This window comes from Rana temporaria, chromosome 7 (assembly GCF_905171775.1).
Source record: "Rana temporaria chromosome 7, aRanTem1.1, whole genome shotgun sequence".
NCBI lineage: Eukaryota > Metazoa > Chordata > Amphibia > Anura > Ranidae > Rana > Rana temporaria.
In genome coordinates this window covers 42,304,357-42,324,553 of record NC_053495.1, presented here as the reverse complement: position 1 = coordinate 42,324,553, position 20,197 = coordinate 42,304,357, and the positions used below count along the sequence as shown (strand labels likewise).

The window sequence follows — 20,197 nt, the reverse complement described above, 5'->3', positions numbered from 1 at the left end:
TGACCGATGAAAACAGTCCGATCGTGTTTAGGGCTTTAGTGAGTATGGTCAATGTACAAGGATGCACTTACCAGAGGGACAACCCCTTAACGCTTGGTCTGCACCTCAGTGGATAGAACTTGCAGGCCAGGGGGAAGGAGACGGCCTAAGTGCCCTTCATCAGCCAGGATGCAAGGGGGTGAAAGACACCCAAAAAGAAGGTAAGAAAACAGCAGAGTAAGAAAAGAAAGGGAAAGGAATGGAGATGGGAAGCGTAGAGGGAAAAATCCATCAGGCTGCACTGAAACGTTCTCATTCAAGGCTGCAGGTAATTCATTACGTCAAGAGTAGGGAACGGTCCAGATTCAGGCTGTCAGGCCTCGTACACACGACCGAGAAACTCATCGTAAAAGAAACATTGTTTTTCTCGACGAGTTCCTTGTTAGGCTTGTCGAGAATCTTGTCAAGCTTTCTTTGCGTACACACTGTCAAGACAAAATCTCGTCGTTCTCAAACGCGGTGACGTACAACACGTACAACGGCACTATAAAGGGGAAGTTCTATTCCATTGGCGCCACCCTTGGGGCTGCTTTTGCTAATCTCGTGTTGCCGCGTGTTAGTAAAAGTTTGGTGAGTGATGATTCACGCTTTTCAGTCTGTTACAGCGTGACGAATGTGCTATCTCCATTACGAACTCTACTTTTACCGAAGGTGCGCTCCCGTCTCATACTTTATTCTGAGCATGCGCGGGTTTCTAAGCATACACAAGAACGAGAAACACGACGAGGAAATTGAGACTCCCGACGAGAAAAAAGAGAACTTGTTCTCTTTTTTTCTCGTCGAGATCCACGACAGTTTGCCGACGAAAAACATACACACGACCGTTTTTCTTGGCAAAAAAGCTCTGCCAGCATTTTTCTTGATGGATTTTGTCGAGGAAAATGGTCGTGTGTACGAGGCCTCATTGTATGCAAGCCATGGTTCTCAGCCTTTAGGAATGATATGAAGCATGTGTGTCTTTCAGGATAGAAGTGAGCTTCTTGTGCACCATAGTCCCTATGAATGTTTAACCTTGGCTACATTAAGGAACTGTTTCTGCCAGGCCCTAACAATGGTGGGTTGCCAGAAAAACAAAGTTCACCCACCTCCTCTGATTCCTGGCTGGGGCCATAATAGGTGGAAATTTCTATTTGTTGTAGACCTCAGTGTATGGTTTTACTTTACTACCCTGCCCTAAGGTGAATCTTGTTTTTATGTTGCACAGAGATTTGTATCTCTGGTATTCTTTACATTTTCAGGTTAAATTGATGGAAATATGTTTAATAAGAACTCACTGAAACTGAAAAGAGATCTTTCCTGGCTGTTACCCCTTTCGGACAGCCTTCCCTAATTCTGAGACGTTCTGGGTGTTGGCATCCTGTGGTTTTGGTGGAAATGTGTAAATTGCATGGGGAAGCTGGTGTTATACTGATATGGACTGTACACACAATGTGCTAAAGGTTTCCTCATCGTTTGATATATTGCTGAATCGCATGAGCTTTTTCTGTTGTGTGACACTGCACAAGTTTCTGCCTGGGCTCTTTTTTGGAGTTGCAATGCAGTGCATCATGTTTAACATTCCTGTTTCTGCCTTTCTGTTTCTGCAAAGTTTATGTCTGTAAGCTAGATTTTTCAAAGGAATAATGATCTGTAGGGCCCCGTACACACGACCGAGTTTCTCGGCAGAATTCAGCCAGAAACTTGATCGGAGCTGAATTCTGCCGAGAAACCCGGCCGTGTGTACACTTTCGGCCGAGGAAGCCAACGAGTTCCTCGTCGAGCCAAATAGAGAACATGTTCTCTATTTCCTCGTTGTTCAATGAGGAAAGTTGGCTCGCCGAGATCCTCGGCGGCTTCACACAGAACTCGACGAGCAAAACGATGAGTTTTGCCCGTCGAGTTCCTCGGACGTGTGTACGGGGCCTAGGGCTGTAGTTGGCATTATATCTATTTAATACAACTTTGTTTATTATTAAGTAAATAGAGACACACACTTCCTGTTTCAGGAGCTTAAGGGCCCTTTCACACGTACAGACAGTATATATGTATTTCATCCATCCGTTTTTGGATGAAATACGGACATACATGTATCCCTATGGGATAGCAGGTTTCAGCGGATGTCATCGGTCCCCGCTATGGTCCGATCCTGCAGACGGTCCGTGTTCATCCGATCCCCCCATAGGGGAGAGCGGAGATCTGACAGGGGGACCGCCCTGTCATCTGCCGGCTCAGCGGGGATCAATGGAGCGATCCCAGCTGAGCAAGGGGATAAGAACGGTACGGATCCTCACGGGATCCGTACGTGGGAAAGGGCCCTTAGAGAGAAGTATGTTAAAGTGTTACTAAACCCAGGACCCTGCATTCACTATATCTGGTCTCCCACAGTGCACAGAACATGGAAATACACCTATTATAGTAAATATAAACTGCTAAATACCTTTTTCCATCAGCAGTTACAGCAGTCTTGTAACTTCTATCAGTGTCCATCAGAGCACTGGGTAAAGCTTGTAGGAGGAGTTTTCCTTCTCCCCTGATTATCCTATGAGGCTGCAGGACTCCTGACCCCTCTGTCTGGACAGTACTGATTGGCCCTGTGCTGATCACCTGCACTCTCGCAATACACACTGAACTGAGCATGTGCAACTTGCCCCCAAGGGTCTCTTCTATCAGGACTGTGGAAGAAGGGGAGGTTTAGAGGAGACAGCCTTTTTACACACTACAGAATATTAACCCCTTAGGTTTCACAGTGAGTATAACAAGCATGCTTTACTGCATATACAGACAGATTTTACAGTTGTGGGTTTAGTAACACTTTCAATTGATTTTGGTGAATCTCAGCTTCCTATCTTAGTGTTAAGAGGCTCCTATCATCAGGGGAATCCCTCTTGCTGAGCAATTGTCTGCTCCTGGCAGTGGGGGATTCTTTGATTGCCATAATATAAAATTATTTTCCGGTGAATGCTGTTAGGCCTTATTCACACCTATGCGTTTTTAGTGCTTTTTGCATTTTGCAAATTTGCACTACAGTCCATTTACCATGGTTTCCTATGGAACACGTTCTGTAGTGCAAATCTGTAAAATGTAAAAAGCACTAAAAATGCCAAGGTGTGAATCCAGCCTAAGGCCCCGTACACACGAGAGGATTTATCCGCAGATACGGTCCAGCGGACCGTTTCCACGGATAAATCCTCTCAAAGATTTCCGCTGATTTCGATGGGATGGAGTGTACACACCATCGCATTGAAATCCGCGCGGAAATCCTCTGCCGATGACGTGTCGCGCTGTCGCCGCGATTATGACGCGGCGACGGGCGCGACGCTGTCATATAAGGAATTCCACGCATGCGTCAAATCATTACGACGCGTGCGGGGAATCCCTTTGGACGAATGGATCCGGTAAGTCTGTACAGACGAGCGGATCCATCCGTTGGAATGGATTCCAGCAGATGGATTTGTTGTGCAGCACAGCAAATATCCGATCTGCTGGAATCCATCCCAGAGGAGATTTCTCCGCGGAAACAGATCCGCTGGCGTGTACACACCATAGGATCTATCCGCAGAAACCCATTTGCTGGGATTTATCTGCGGATGGATTCTATCGTGTGTACGGGGTCTAAGTGAAGTGATCAAGTTGTTTATCTTACATTTTACATTGTGAAATGTCTACAAGTATTTAAAGTGTTGATCTTCTAGTTACAGCGATCACACGTGCTTCCTGTCAGCCCGCTATATGTTGAGTCTCATGTCACTACATGTATGATGTCCCTGAATTGGTTTGTAATAATTAGATCTCTGAATTTTGCAATATATTAATCTTTTTTTTTTTTTGGTATCGTAGATGATGACATTTGGAGCATTTCTACACAAAGGTTCATTCTGCAGAAACTATTTCAACTTATTGGATCTGCTGGTTGTTGGAGTTTCTCTGGTTTCCTTTGGTATTCAGTAAGTATCTTGTATATAAAGATTTTGCTGTTTTTCACACTTAGTTATCAGCAGCCATTTTGTACTCAGTCAGTGGCGGTGCGTCCTTAAAGGGCACACAGGCGCCGCCCCCTGTCTCCTGCCACCTGTCTATAACCATAGATAGATTCCTGCATTGCATGAATCTATCTATGATCGCCGCTGCCACCCCCTATTAATGTGTCCGCCCCCTTGCCGGGCACCTGAATTACAGTGGCCTTTTTTTTGGAAGCACCTGATTGGAGCCATAGGCTCTAATAGGTGTCCAAAAAGGTGAACATCGGGCTCCATGCTGGGCGCTCGCAGTTCACACAGCGAATTAATATTTGTTTCTTTACACTGAACCGCCTCTCAGTCAATCAGGTGCATGGGTCTGTTACCTGTCACCTGATTGGCTGAAACGACAGGCGCTGTGTTTGGACGCCTATCAGGCCTCCAATCATAGCAGAGGACGGGAGAAGACAACGAGGAGTGTGGAGGACACCGCCGATGTGACCCGCTGCCCCACCGAGACAGGTAAGTGCAGGGTGGGCGATGCACACTGGCAGCAATTGTTGGAGAACACTGGCAGCAATTGATGGGCACAGTAGCAGCATTTGATGGGCACACTGGTAGCAATTGATGGGCACAGTGGCAGCAATTGATGAGCACACTGGCAGCAATTGATGAGCACAGTAGCGGAAAATGATGAGCACACTGGCAGCAATTTATGGGCACAGTGGCGGCAGTTGATGGGCACACTGGCAGCAATTGATGGGCACATTGGTGGTAATTGATGGAATAAAGAGAGGGACGGGAATAGAGAAGGGGAAGAAGGAAAAGCAGAAGTAGAAAAAGAAGAAAAGAAAAGAAGGGGGAGAAGGTTTGGAATACAAGGGGATAGCACTCACATGGGCCACATCTGTATATATAGTGAAGGGGGAATAATAACTACAAGTAGATATTGATGGTCAGACTTTGAGGCCAAGGAAGTATATTAAAAAATAAAGTTTAATATCATATTAAATTACAAACAAATATACATGGTAATAAATTACAATTACAAAAATGACCACTGTATACAAAATCCTTAGAAGGCGACTTCTAAGGATTTTGTATACAGTGGTCATTTTTGTAATTGTAATTTATTACCATCAGGGCTTTTTTTCTCAGACAATAGGTGCAGGAACTCCCCTTTTCCGAGTCACTTGTTTTCTCTGCTCCTACCCACCTCCGAGCAACGTCCCTTGGTTCCATCCCCTACCCACCTCCCAGTACCACCCCTTTTAGACAATACAGAACCAAGTATAATTTTGTTGTGCTAAGTCAATTGTATGGAATTTGGTTTCCCCATCAGCCAGCAACAATAGATCCCCCTAACAATGTACCACCCACAACAAAATTCCCCATCAACAGATCTCCGCACAGCCAGCATTAATAGACTCTCTGGCAGCCATCAACAATAGACCCCTCTCCCAACAGTAGATTTCCTTCAGAAACAACTGACCCCCCAGCAACAATAGGTCCCCCACCAGCAACACTAGACCTCCTCAGCAACAATAGACCCCCTGCAAAAATAGATGCCCTCCAGCTAGAAAAAATCTGTCAGCAGTGAGCATCAATACCCTGCAGCACATCCCAGCACCCCTTGACATTACATAGTCAGTCCAGAAGGTGCCGGAACTGCGTTCCCCCGCGTTCCCGCTGAAAAAAAGCCCCGATTACCATGTATATTTGTTTGTAATTTAATATATTAAACTTTATTTTTTAATATACTTCCTTGGCCTCAAAGTCTGACCATCAATATCTACTTGTAGTTATTATTCCCCCTTCACGGTGGTAATTGATGGGCACACTTTTTTCAGTTTGTTTGCTCCCCCCAAAAATGTTGAGCACAAACCACCACTGTACCCATTAGTATCAGTTCAGCTGTATTTTGGGGCTGCATTAAGATTTATAATAAGCTGAGTTTACATTTGTTATAGATCCAAATGAAAAAGGGACGTCACTGAGCCTTTGGTGTGCTTAATGTTCTTTATGTCCTAACATAATTAATTATTGCTTACTCAGAGAATGTGGCTTATAACTGAACAAATAGATATGATCGTGATGATGTTTAGGATCAATTCAAGCTAGCACTCTGCACTGATAGATTATTATACTCATTTGTTATATGACTGGTTCCAAATTCATTAATCCCATGGTGGGTTGGACGTGACAATCAGGCCTCGTACACACGACCGAGGAACTCGTCGTAAATGAAACATCGTTTTCCTCGACGAGTTCCTTGTCAGGCTTGTCGAGAATCTTGACAAGCTTTCTTTGCGTACACACTGTCAAGACAAAATCTCGTCGTTCTCAAACGCGGTGACGTACAACGCGTACGACGGCAGGGGAAGTTCGATTCCACTGGCACAACCCTTGGGGCTGCTTTTGCTAATCTCATGTTACTGCGTGTTAAGTAAAAGTTTGGTAAGAGACGATTTGCAGTTTTCAGTCTTTTACAGCGTGACAAATATGCTATCTCCATTACAAACCCTACTTTTACCGAAGGTACGCTCCCGTCTCATACTTTATTCTGAGCATGCGCGGGTTTCTTAGCATACACACAAACGTGTTTCTCGTCGAAAACCAGCCTGACTAGGAACACGACAAGGAAATTGAGACTCCCGACGAGGAAAAAGAGAACTAGTTCTCTTTTTTTCTCATCGAGTTCCTCGACCGATTTCTCGATGAAAAACATACACACGACCGTTTTCCTCGGCAAAAAAGCTCTCCCACCAAGTTTCTTGATGGATTCTGTCGAGGAAAGCGGTCGTGTGTACGAGGCCTAAGAGTTCTATTTATAAAAAAATTGTTGGACAAATGGGATAAGCATTCGCCCATCCTTGACAAATTCTGGCCATATTTTGCTTAAAGCAGAACTTAACTGAGCACCACAAACTGAAAGCACTATTTAATTCATTTTTAATATTCAAATAAAACTCACCCATCTATCTCTGTCTCCATGCTATTATTATAATAATTTTTTTGAGAAATCACTTTGAAAAACACCCCCTTAGCAATTCTAGCAATGGTCATCTTGATTAAGGGCAGATGATTTATGTAGCATTTAGTTAGAATCCATCTACTCTTAGCTAAGGCATGCAGGCAGAGGGGTGTACTTACGGCTGAGAAAGTCCCTCCTCTCAATGAAAGAAAAAAAATGTTAATTAAGGCTCCAGGGATGTAGGACATCATTTTAGCCAAGGCTCGAAACTAGGAAGCAACTGACGAAAAAAAAACATTTAAAACAAGTAAATATGATACAGTATACTGTACCTTCCTATCTATTTACTAAGGCTAGCAGCATAATAATTAAAATAGTTATTGTTGATTGATAGAGTTTACAGGGCTCAAAATTTCAAGTCCTGCGCTACTAGCCAGACCTTAAGGGTTACTCGCCACCAGTTGACCCAACCAATCCCTACCCTGCACCACCCCTAATTCTGCCCCTAAACACGCCCTCAAATTATCTCATGAAATGACACTTACATGTTTTATGCCGAATTAAGTTACAAACTTTATCAGTGCAGCCACACCTGTGCCCACCATTGCAGCCTCTGTCCACTGTTCCCACCATTGCAGCCTCTGCCCACTGTGCCCACCATTGCAGCCTCTGCCCACTGTGCCCACCATTGCAGCCTCTGCCCACTGTGCCCACCATTGCAGCCTCTGCCCACCATTGCAGCCTCTGCCCACTGTGCCCACCATTGCAGCCTCTGCCCACTGTGCCCACCATAGCAGCCTCTGCCCACCATTGCAGCCTCTGCCCACTGTGCCCACCATTGCAGCCTTTACGCACTGTGCCCACCATTGCAGCATTTACGCACTGTGCCGACCATTTCAGCCTTTACTCACTGTGCCCACGATTGTAGCCTCTGCTCACCTGTGCAGAGGATAGCCCCAGGGGAAGAGGAGCTGGGAGTGGGGGGCGCGGGTACCGCCGGCATGCAGAGATTGATTGGGAGCCGTTCTCCCATCGATCACCCTGGGGAAGAGAAAAGCCGCGGGATTACATAGCTGATAACCTGCTGTTACAGCTGACTTTACATTGCAGCTCCCTCCGTTCCACTCGCGGTTACACACAGCCCCGCCTCCTGACCCTGTGCCTGTATCAGATTGACAGAATGCCAGTCCAATGCTGGGACATGTTCTGTCTATATGATACAGGCACGGGGTCAGGAGGCGGGGTTGTGTGTAACCACGAGTGGAGCGGAGGGAGCTGCAATGTAAAGTCAGCTGTAACAGCGGGTTATCAGCTATGTAATCCCGCGGCTTTTCTCTTCCCCAGGGTGATTGATGGGAGAACGGCTCCCGATCAATCCCTGCATGCCGGCAGTACCCGCGCTCAACCCCCCACTCCCAGCTCCTCGCCAGAAACGATTTTGCACTCGCAAAATGCAAGTAGGCGAGGGGAAATTTTAAGGGCTGGAGTTTAGTTCCGCTTTAGCAGAGAAGCAGGAAACATGCAAAAAACGAAACCAGAAACTAGAGGGACATTACATGATTGATTTTTATCTATTTTTAATCGTTTTTAAAAGGAATCAGTTAACTATTATGTCCCTATACCCTGTCATTTCACCAAAAAAAAAAATTTTATTTACAACTCCTTTAAGGGCACTCTTTGGTCAAAAGAATCAAAAGATTTGAGGTTTCCTTTACAAATAATTTAAGTGAAGTTTAAAAAAAAAACACAAACATAACAACATTTTTTTACCCAGAAGGGCCTCCTTCCCAGGTGCCCCATGTAATTTACATGATATGTAGGGTAAGTCTTATGCTGCGTACACACGATCGGTTAAACCGAGGAGAATGGTCTGATGGACCGTTTTCATCGGTCAAAACCGATCGTGTGTGGGCGCCATCGGTTATTTAACCATCGGTTAAAAAAAAGACAACTTGTTTTAAATTTAACCGATGGATTCCTAACCGATAGAACAAAACCGATCGTTAGTAGGCACAACCATCGGTTAAAAATCCACGCATGCTCAGAATCAAGTCGACACATGCTTGGAAGCATTGGACTTAGTTTTTTTTTCAGCACGTCGTTGTGTTTTACGTCACCGCGTTCTGACACAATCGTTTTTAACTGATGGTGTGTAGGCACGACGGACCATCAGTCAGCTTCATCGGTTAACCGATGAAAACGGTCCATCGGTCCGTTCTCATCGGATGGACTGATCGTGTGTATTGTGGCATTAGAGATAATACAAGTCCCATGTTAGATTATATTTTGTCTGTTTGGCAGGATCAATAATTGGTAGTTAAAATCTGTTTCATTTTGCACAGTGATCTTATGTCCGGACCCAACCATACACTGTTTATTTCCACAGGTCAAGTGCTATATCTGTAGTGAAAATCCTGAGAGTATTGAGAGTACTCCGGCCTCTGAGAGCAATCAACAGAGCTAAAGGACTGAAGGTATGGTTCTCGACTTTTGATTTATATTTGTAGCACTATCCCCGGAGGAGCTGCTGGTTGTTTCGGGTGGCACGATTACCTCATGGCTCCCCCGAATTCCTAGGGTTGAATGATGCGTATTGCATTTGGTAGAAGTAAAAGGAATGTCCGCAACAGGTGTATCTTTATTACCCAGCCGGGTAAAAACAATAAACTTGTGGTGAGGAAAGTAAAGTTGAAGAAGAAAGGAGAAAGGCAGATTCAGGCGAGATAATATGGAAACAGTCCTGCTCCCAAACGTAACACTTCTCTGCGCCACTAATGAGTGGGTTTAGTGTACCCGGACAGGCCTCTCTCACTGACCTGGCAGCCGGAGTATCACTCGAACATTTGTAGGATAACGTCCCTGCCACAGACCCTCCTTGGTGAACTTCAGGGAGACACCTCTGCCACAGGCCCCCTCTGACTTGTAGTTACAGAGGCAATCCTCCTTAGATAAATTATGCCTGGATCGCCTTCAACTTGTCGCTCAGGTACCGACTGACAGGGGATCAATCCTTCAGTGTCCGGCTACCTTGATCCCTGGTGGTTTGACGAGGCCCTTTTGGATCGCCAGCCTCTCTATGGCGCTCCTCAGATGGACTCCCCACCGAACAGCAATACAGCTTAGGATCCTCAAAGGTGGGAACCCAGTTGCTCACTGGGTTCCCGTCACTGTTCAGATGCTCAGGGCCAACATGGTCCCGGAACCAGGAACACCGCGTGGCACACATGCCCCGGCCAGGTAGGCCATAATGCCGGGGGGCCGTGATGTGGTCACCCCAAAGGTGGGTGTCACACTGGAAGAAGACCCAGATGCAATGGCATCTGCCTCATAAATACCTATCCACAGTATGCACAGCGAGGCCAAACCCTCCTAATTGGCTGCTGGGAAAGAGCAACCAAACCTTGACTCCACTGCTGCCACCGGGGCTGGAAGAACACCCCAATTCAACAGAATAGCCTACAGAACAGCCAAGCTGAGACAGAGACCCTGTTTTACACTTAACAATTTGGATCAGAGTTTAACTACACTCTGATCTCCCTCTAAATTGAACTAGCACCAGTACCATAAAGTACACAGGCACTACATATTGTTAAAGTGAAACTTAAAGTATAACTAAAGGCAACACTTTATTTTTGCTTTATATAGAGTGGATAGAGATTAGAACACCTGTCAGGATTTTAGAACAGGGGTAGGCAACCTGGGGCCCTCCAGCTGTTGCAGAACTACAAGTCCCATCATGCCTCTGGGAGTAATTGTAAGTGCCAGCCTTGCAATGACTCATGGTAAATGTAGTTCCACAACAGCTGGAGGGCCCCGGGTTGCCTACCCCGGCATTAGGGTGATTAACCCTTTCTATCAGTTTTATTTACCATTTCCACCGAGCGTGAAAGAAAATTCCAAATTTCACCCTGGTGGTACCCTAGGATTCCCTTACTTCGGGGGGGATTTTCACTCATTTCCTGTTTTGGCTATAAGACAGGAAGTGATGGGAAATCTCTTCAATAGGACACAGGTGGCAAAAAACTGATGGTTATTACTCTCCCTTCATCTATCCAAAATAGTCCTTTGTTAACTGTATCTGAGTTTGACAAACTAAAAACACAATTTAATTCAATTTTAAAGTACAGCTAAAGGCAAAACTATGTTTTTTTAGTTTTGGATAGAATGGAGAGGGATTAAAACACCCGTCAGGTTGGGGAGATTCAGCTTCTCTAGTTGTCCTGTTTACTATTATCATTGAATGTGAAAGTAAAAGAAAATCCCAAATTTTGGATTGTCCCCAGAAAAGTAATAGAGGGGAAATCTTCCAATAGGGCACTAGTTCTGGTGACCTGGGGGTCCCCAAGGAATTCCCTTTATTTGTAGGGATTTCTCAACACTTCCTGTTTGGCTATGGGACAGGAAGTGAAGGGAAATCTCCGCAATGGGACACCGATGTCGAAAAAAAATCTGTAAGGGGTTATAACCTTCCCTTCCTCTATCCAAAATGGAAAAAAATACACCCCCCTAGCATTTCTAGTCAAGGCCATCTTGAGTAAGATTAATTATCAAACAGTTACTTCTGGAATCCATCTGCCCTTAGGTCAGGGTCTCCTGAGATGTATGACCTAGTTTGCTTAGGCCAGAAGGCAGGAGGCAATTTAACCACTCATTTATGGGGCACTTATACCCCCTTCCTGCCCAGGCCAATTGTCAACTTTCAGCGCTGTCACTATTTGAATGACAAATATTATTTTTTTCACACAAATAGAGCTTTATTTTGTCAGTGTTTTATCACAACTGGGTTTTCATTTTTTTGCTAAGCAAACAAAAAAAGACAGAAAATGCAAAAAAAAGTTCATAGTTTGTTATAAAATTTTGCAAGCAGATAATTTTTCTCCTTCATTGATGTGTGCTGATGAGGCTGCACTGATGGGCACTGATAGGCTACACTGATAAGGCGGCACTGATAGGTGGCACTGATGAGGCTGCACTGATAGGTGGCACTGATGATGAGGGCCTTATGGGCACTGATTGGCAGCACTTATGGGCACTGATGGGCACTGATTGGCGGCACTGGTGGGCACTGATAGGTGTCACTGGTTGGTGGCACTGGATAGCAGTACTGATGGGCACTGGTAGGTGGCACTAGTTGGCACTGGTAGGTGGCACTGGTTAGCAGCAGTGGCTGTCAATGTGTGGGACAGATGTCCCCTGTTTACACAAGCCAGTAATCGTCTTATTTTTTTTCCCCTCACGCTGTCAGCATGAGGGAAAAAAAAGCAGATTACCAGTTTCTGTTTACATCATGTGATCAGCTTTCATTGGCTGACAGCTGATCACTTGGTAAAGTGCAGGGATCGACCCTTTACTCCGATCTGTGATCAGCCAAGTCCCAAGGACTCTAAGATCACAGAGTGTGCCGCCCACGCACCGCAGGGGGCACACAGGCAGTGCAAGCACGGGAGGATGTTCATGTATGCCCTCCCGGCAATCTAAGTCCAGGCTGTAGTCGTCTTTCGGCTATAGCGCGGGCATCAAATGGTTAGAAAGGAGCTCCAGGCTCCTGCAGAAAAAAATAAAAGTCAGCAGCTACAAATACTGTAGCTGCTGACTTTTAATAGTAGGACACTTACCTGTCCAGGAATCCAGCTGTGTCTTCACCCAAGCTGATTTTTCAATCGGCTATCGGGTGCTACTGCTGTCGCCATCCCCATGCACAAATTGCGCTGCGCTCTCTGATTGGGGCGGCTGCACGGGTAGGAGGAGGGGGCCAAACTTCCAGCAGATTTTACTGTGGCAAAGTCAGCCGGAAGTAGGAGCGGGTACCTCCCCCGCTCCCCCAAAAGGTGCCCAATGTGGCAGAGGAAGCGGGAGGAGGCAGACAAGCAGAGCTTCCCCTTTTGGGTGGAGCTCCGCTTTAAGAATTTTTATTTTTTATTTTTTTTTAAACAAGTAAATATAATATACCTTTGTATCTATTTACTAAGGATAGCAGTATAAGGATTACAAATAGTTAATACTGATTGAGAGAGTAAAGTTCCACTTTAATCCTGGGCTACCATGGGGAATTTGTTGAAATATCTATTTAATTTGCTGTCAGCTATTTAGAGAAGAGGCAGAGGAGAATCAATGAAAGGAGCATAAAATAATATGTGCTTCATTAAACAATTATGGCTCCTACACGCTGCAGATCATATTGGTAGGAGTTTATTGGTCCTATTAATCAGTAATCTGGCGCCTCTCCGCAGCATGAGTACTGCAGCACACTGGGAAAACTGATTAGTTTCAGTGGAGGTAGTTGGAGCATTTTTATTTTGGAAGAACTTTATGAAAAAATATACTAAAACAGTGCAATTAAAGGAAGCAATAATGTGTCTGTTGTATACGCTGCCTAAATGAATACACAACACTAGCAAATGAAAAATAAAAGTGCAGCGCTATATTGGATGAGCGCAGTAATATATTTTTTTATATTTTTAACACTAGCAAAGCATTTGTAGCTCTATGTGACTTTTAACGCCTATAGGAAATACATTTTGACATGCAAAAATACATGCATTACGTCTTTTGCAACATCACAAGATACAAGTTACGGCGGCGTAACGTATCTGTGTCGGCGTAAGCAGCCTAATTCAAATGGGGATGATGTGGGCGTGTTTTATTCAAATTCACTATGACCCCACGTATTTGACGTATTTTACGAACGGCGCATGCGGCGTTCGTGAAAAATCCTAGTGCGCATGCTCGAAATTACGCCGCAAGTCGTCATTGCTTTAGACGTGAACGTAACTTACGTACAGCCCTATTCGCGAACGACTTCCGCAAACAATGTAAAATTTTCAAAACTCGACACGGGAACGACGTCCATACTTAATATTAGCTACGCCTATATAGCAGGGGTAACTTTACGCCGAAAAAAGCCTAACGTAAACAAATGCGCCCGCCGGACGTTACGTTTCTGAATCAGCGTATCTACCTAATTCGCATATTCATCGCATAACTATACGGAGGCGCCACCTAGCGGCCAGCGTAAATATGCAGCCTAAGATACGACGGTGTAAGACACTTACGCCGGTCGGATCTTAGGGAAATCTATGCGTAACTGATTCTCTGAATCAGTCGCATAGATACGACGGCCCGCACTCAGAGATACGACAGCGTATGCGGAGATACGCCGTCGTATCTCCGTTCTGAATCTGGCCCGGTGTCTTTATTCGTTTTTGTTTTGGCTTTTATTTTTTTATTTCACCTGGTGATCCTGCCAGTATTACACTTCCTGTCCTAGGGTGACAATTCTCACGCACTGCACTGTATTTGTAGATGAGTAGGATTGTCAGCCTAGGCTGCTCTCATGGTTTGGACTACAAAAAAAAATGCCCTCTTCCCATCTCCAAAACATAGAGGTTGATTTTCCAAAAGGCAAATAGACTATGCACTTTTTAAAGTGCAGTTGCTCCAGAGTTTAGTAAATGAGGTAAAGCTTCACTTTGCAAAGAATACCAATCACATGCAAGAAAAAAAAAAAAAAACAGAATTTTTGCTTGCACATCATTGGATGATGGAAGTCAGCAGACCTTCTGCTCATTTACTAAGCTCTGGAGCAGTGGTGTACCAATGGGGGAGGGGGGGCGGGGTCCAAAGACTATAACTAAATCGAAATTTGATGTAAAAATTAACACTGCTTTTAAGACAGTGTATTATCGATATGTAATTATTTAGATATTACACTTTTCTGCCATTTCAGCATGTTGTTCAGTGTGTGTTTGTCGCCATCCGGACTATTGGTAACATTATGATCGTTACAACATTACTGCAATTCATGTTTGCCTGCATCGGGGTTCAGCTATTTAAGGTAGGTGATCTGACGAAAGAGATTGGTGAGTAGTTTGTATTGGGGAATACAGGGAGTGCAGAATTATTAGGCAAGTTGTATTTTTGAGGATTAATTTTATTATTGAACAACAACCATGTTCTCAATGAACCCAAAAAACTCATTAATATCAAAGCTGAATATTTTTGGAAGTAGTTTTTAGTTTGTTTATAGTTTTAGCTATTTTAGGGGGATATCTGTGTGTGCAGGTGACTATTACTGTGCATAATTATTAGGCAACTTAACAAAAAACAAATATATACCCATTTCAATTATTTATTTTTACCAGTGAAACCAATATAACATCTCAACATTCACAATTATACATTTCTGACATTCAAAAACAAAACAAAAACAAATCAGTGACCAATATAGCCACCTTTCTTTGCAAGGACACTCAAAAGTCTGCCATCCATGGATTCTGTCAGTGTTTTGATCTGTTCACCATCAACATTGCATGCAGCAGCAACCACAGCCTCCCAGACACTGTTCAGGAGGTGTACTGTTTTCCCTCCTTGTAAATCTCACATTTGATGATGGACCACAGGTTCTCAATGGGTTTCAGATCAGGTGAACAAGGAGGCCATGTCATTAGATTTTCTTCTTTTATACCCTTTGCCAGCCACGCGGTGGAGTACTTGGACGCGTGTGATGGAGCATTGTCCTGCATGAAAATCATGTTTTTCTTGAAGGATGCAGACTTCTTCCTGTACCACTGCTTGAAGAAGGTGTCTTCCAGAAACTGGCAGTAGGACTGGGAGTTGAGCTTGACTCCATCCTCAACCCGAAAAGGCCCCACAAGCTCATCTTTGATGATACCAGCCCAAACCAGTACTCCACCTCCACCTTGCTGGCGTCTGAGTCGGACTGGAGCTCCCTGCCCTTTACCAATCCAGCCACGGGCTCTTCCATCTGGCCCATCAAGACTCACTCTCATTTCAGCAGTCCATAAAACCTTAGAAAAATCATTCTTGAGATATTTCTTGGCCCAGTCTTGACGTTTCAGCTTGTGTGTCTTGTTCAGTGGTGGTCGTCTTTCAGCCTTTCTTACCTTGGCCATGTCTCTGAGTATTGCACACCTTGTGCTTTTGGGCACTCCAGTGATGTTGCAGCTCTGAAATATGGCCAAACTGGTGGCAAGTGGCATCTTGGCAGCTGCACGCTTGACTTTTCTCAGTTCATGGGCAGTTATTTTGCGCCTTGGTTTTTCCACACGCTTCTTGCGACCCTGTTGACTATTTTGAATGAAACGCTTGATTGTTCGATGATCACGCTTCAGAAGCTTTGCAATTTTAAGAGTGCTGCATCCCTCTGCAAGATATCTCACTATTTTTGACTTTTCTGAGCCTGTCAAGTCCTTCTTTTGACCCATTTTGCCAAAGGAAAGGAAGTTGCCTAATAATTATGCACACCTGATATAGGGTGTTGATGTCATTAGACCACACACCTTCTCATTACAGAGATGCACATCACCTAATATGCTTAATTGGTAGTAGGCTTTCGAGCCTATACAGCTTGGAGTAAGACAACATGCATAAAGAGGATGATGTGGTCAAAATACTCATTTGCCTAATAATTCTGCACTCCCTGTATAAGAATATAACCCATTTAATGCTATAGTTTTTTTTACCAGCCTAAATAGTGACTAATAGAAATGACAGAAAGTTAGTATGGAAACACAAGAGTTTATGACCCTTTGTTCTGTTTGAGTTCAGTCCAGCACTGGAGGAACATAGCTCAGCTAGCACTGAACATAAAGGCTTATTCAAGGCACGAGGAGTTGGGGGGGGGGGGGGGTGCCATTTACTGTTTACCCTCAACAGTGCTTAGCTGGTACCTAATTTTGTTGTGTAAAGCATATAATACCTTAGAAATGACAATATTATATAAGGGGCCAATAGTGGAATTGCTTACCAGTAGTTAAAGCGGGAGTTCACCCATTTATAAAATTGTTGCCCTTGTCCCCTTAGATTCCTGCTCGTTCGGTCTAGGGGAATCGGCTATTTGTATTAAAATATGATCTGTACTTACCCGTTTTCGAGATGCATCTTCTTCCGTCGCTTCCGGGTATGGGTCTTCGGGAGCGGGCGTTCCTTCTTGATTGACAGTCTTCCGAGAGGCTTCCGACGGTCGCATCCATCGCGTCACTAGTAGCCGAAAGAAGCCGAACGTCGGTGCGGCTCTATACTGCGCCTGCGCACCGACGTTCGGCTTCTTTCGGAAATCAGGACGCGATGGATGCGACCGTCGGAAGCCTCTCGGAAGACTGTCAATCAAGAAGGAACGCCCATTCCCGCAGCCCATACCCGGAAGCGACGGAGAGGATGCATCTCGTAAACGGGTAAGTACTGCTCATATTTTAAAACAAATAGCCGATTCCCCTAGACAAAACGAGCAGGAATCTAAGGCTAAAAAGTGCCCTCTAAGGGTGAACCCCCGCTTTAATCCAAAAAAAAAAAAATTGGCCAAAATTCATAGAGAAATATACAAATGTTTTGTTATAAATACAAATGACAACAATACATTTAATATATTTAAACCATCTACTGGCTGTTAAATCTAAAAATTTTGAAAATAACCGTACATGTGTTCATAAGACAAACACCTATTGAACCTAAAATAACCATACATGAGCCAAAAAATAAAAAATGAATGTCTGTGTTTATTACCTCAGTAATTAGTATTGTGGACACATCATACATCCAATAAATGTAATAGTCCTCAATGTAAATCTGCCTAGAAAAAATATTCTCTTATGTCTAAATTGGATTTATAGCTCTCAAACAACAAATAGGTCATGCATATCTATATCTCTTCCAATTGAGCCAGATGTTCATGGAACTGGAAGTTTATCATTTTGGGTATACTACTGAAAACGGTGAGATAATCACCTTGGCCTGGGAAAGATATAGTCATATGGCAAACATATCCCCATAGTGAGAATATAGCTTTTCGAAACAAATTGAACCATTCTATGAAGCCGATTATCACTCTAAGGCCTCGGACCGTTCTCATCGGTTAACCGATGAAGCTGACTGATGGTCTGATGTGCCTACACACCATAGGTTAAATAACCGATCGTGTCAGAACGCGGTGACGTAAAACACAACGACTTGCTGATAAAAAAGGAAGTTCAATGCTTCCAAGCATGAGTCGACTTGATTCTGAGCATGTGTGGATTTTTAACTGATGGTCGTGCGTACTAACGATCGGTTTTGACCTATCGGTTAGGCGTCCATCGGTTACATTTTAAAGCAAGTTCCTATTTTTTTGACCAAAGGTTAACTAACCGATGGGGCCCACACAGGATCGGTTTGGACCGATGAAAACGGTTCATCAGACCATTCTCAACGGATGGACCGATCGTGTGTACGCGGCCTTAGGGGGTTAATTATTATAGACAATCCACAATCCACAATAAATACAGGCAGCAGTGGACAGACATCTGCAGTAGACATCTTGGTTGGCTGCTGCAATCCATATTCAGTTTGATAATATACCAATGTCTTTCTTTTTTTGTTGTCAGACAACTATGTTCTGCCTTGGTTCTAAAGACTGCTTGATAGGCTGTTTGGGGTTGGATGGGTTAAATGATCATTTCTGGAAAACATTTTCCTGGGTCCTTTAAGCAGATCTAGCCTATCAACTCTGTTAAGTTAAAGTAGAACTATGGGCAAAACTTTTTATTTTCATTTTGGATGGAGCAAGGGAGGGTTATAAACCCTGTCAATTTTTTTTTTCATTGTCTGTGTTCCATTGCGGAGATTTTCCTTTACTTCCTGTCCCATAGCCAAACAGGAAGTGAGAGAAAATCCCTTCAAATTAAAGAGGTTGTAAAGGTCCATTTTTTATTTTCTAAATAGGTTCCTTTAAGCTAGTGCATTGTTGGTTCACTTACCTTTCCCTTCGATTTCCCTTCTAAATGTTTTTTTTTCTTTGTTTTCTTTGTCTGAATTTCTCACTTCCTGTTCCTCCTCAGTAAGCTGTTCTGGCTGACTAACCCCCAGCCAGAACAGCTTGGATGATGGGGGCAAGCTTACTGAGGAGGAACAGGAAGTGAGAAATTCAGACAGAGAAAAAACATATTTAGAAGGGAAATTGAAGGAAAAGGTAAGTGAACCAACAATGCACTAGCTTAAAGGAACCAATTTAGAAAATAAAAAACAAACCTTTACAGCCCCTTTAAGGGCATTTCTTGGGGACCGCTAGGTCACCAGAACTAGTGTCCCTATTGGAAGATGTCCCCACAAATTTGGGATTTTCTTTTACTTTCACTTTTGATGATGATTACAAACAGAACAAATAGAGAGAGTGAATCTGACACCGACAGCAATAAAAACTGGCAGGTGTTCTAATCCCTCTCCACACTATCCAAAACTAAAAAAAAATGTTTTGCCTTTAGTTATACTATAAAGTATAACTAAAGGCAAGACTTTTTTTTTGGACAGTTGAGATGGATTAGAACAACTGACACATTTTAATTGCTCCCTCTGGCCATATTATGGAGATTCACCCTCTCTATTAGTCCTGTTTACCATTATTAATGAAAGTGAAAGTAAACGAAGGACAGGGACACTAGTTCTTGTGACCTTGGGGGGGGGGGGGGGGGCAAGAGATTCCTTTAGATTGCAGGGATCTCCTCTCGCTTCCTGTTTTGGCTATGGGACAGGAAGTTGAGGGAAAGCTCCCCAATGGGACACATTGGAAAAAAAAAAACACTGAGAGGGGTTATAATCCTCCTGTGCCTATAGTTCTACTTTAAATCCACAATAGTGTTTGGTAAGATCCATAAAAAGTAAAAAGCAGTCCTACTTCGGATTTATTTAAAAAAAAAAATTAGAAGCTACCTTCTTCCTGGACTTACAAGCTTGCCTCCCAAATTTTTGAGCAACCTGATACTCTTTCAGTGTACATAGTTATTATATTGTAGCTTGCCAAAACTATCATAACGACTGTATAAACAAATATAAAGCTGGCCAATTATAACCTTTTTCATTCAAAATTAGGGCAAATTTTATCGATGTTCTGATGAAGCAAAGCAGACACCAGAAGAGTGCAAGTAAGTATCTGCATTGTTATCATTCTCCTAAAAAACCTTATTGCTTTGTGACTTTTTATGTAGGTTACTTCAAGAGAAGATAATGTAACTACCCAGTCTTTGGGAGTTATGGAGTTTAAATGCTGTAGTATTCTACTTTAACCTCCCTGGCGGTATGGTTATTTCAAATTTTAGGTGCTGAAAGCGGTACCATTATTTTGCAAGGAAATTTGGCGTTTTATATTTTAGGCCTGTAATTCTTAGGAATAACTCACTTAAATCTGTCCGAACAAGAGTCTAGTAGACATCTCGGGTATGAAAAAGTTTGAAAAACAAAATCATAAATTATAATATAATAA

At 43.6% G+C, this 20,197-nt stretch overlaps 1 protein-coding gene across 1 annotated transcript in view; it reads left to right on the top strand.

The window, feature by feature from the left end:
* CACNA1D (calcium voltage-gated channel subunit alpha1 D) overlaps positions 1-20,197 on the top strand; it is a 462,312-nt gene that overhangs the window by 318,018 nt on the left and 124,097 nt on the right. Inside the window, exons 22-25 of the mRNA XM_040359270.1 lie at positions 3,856-3,962; positions 9,335-9,422; positions 14,675-14,782; positions 19,807-19,859. Of these exons, the coding sequence (XP_040215204.1) occupies positions 3,856-3,962; positions 9,335-9,422; positions 14,675-14,782; positions 19,807-19,859 (356 nt within the window). The remainder of the gene's footprint in view (positions 1-3,855; positions 3,963-9,334; positions 9,423-14,674; positions 14,783-19,806; positions 19,860-20,197) is intronic.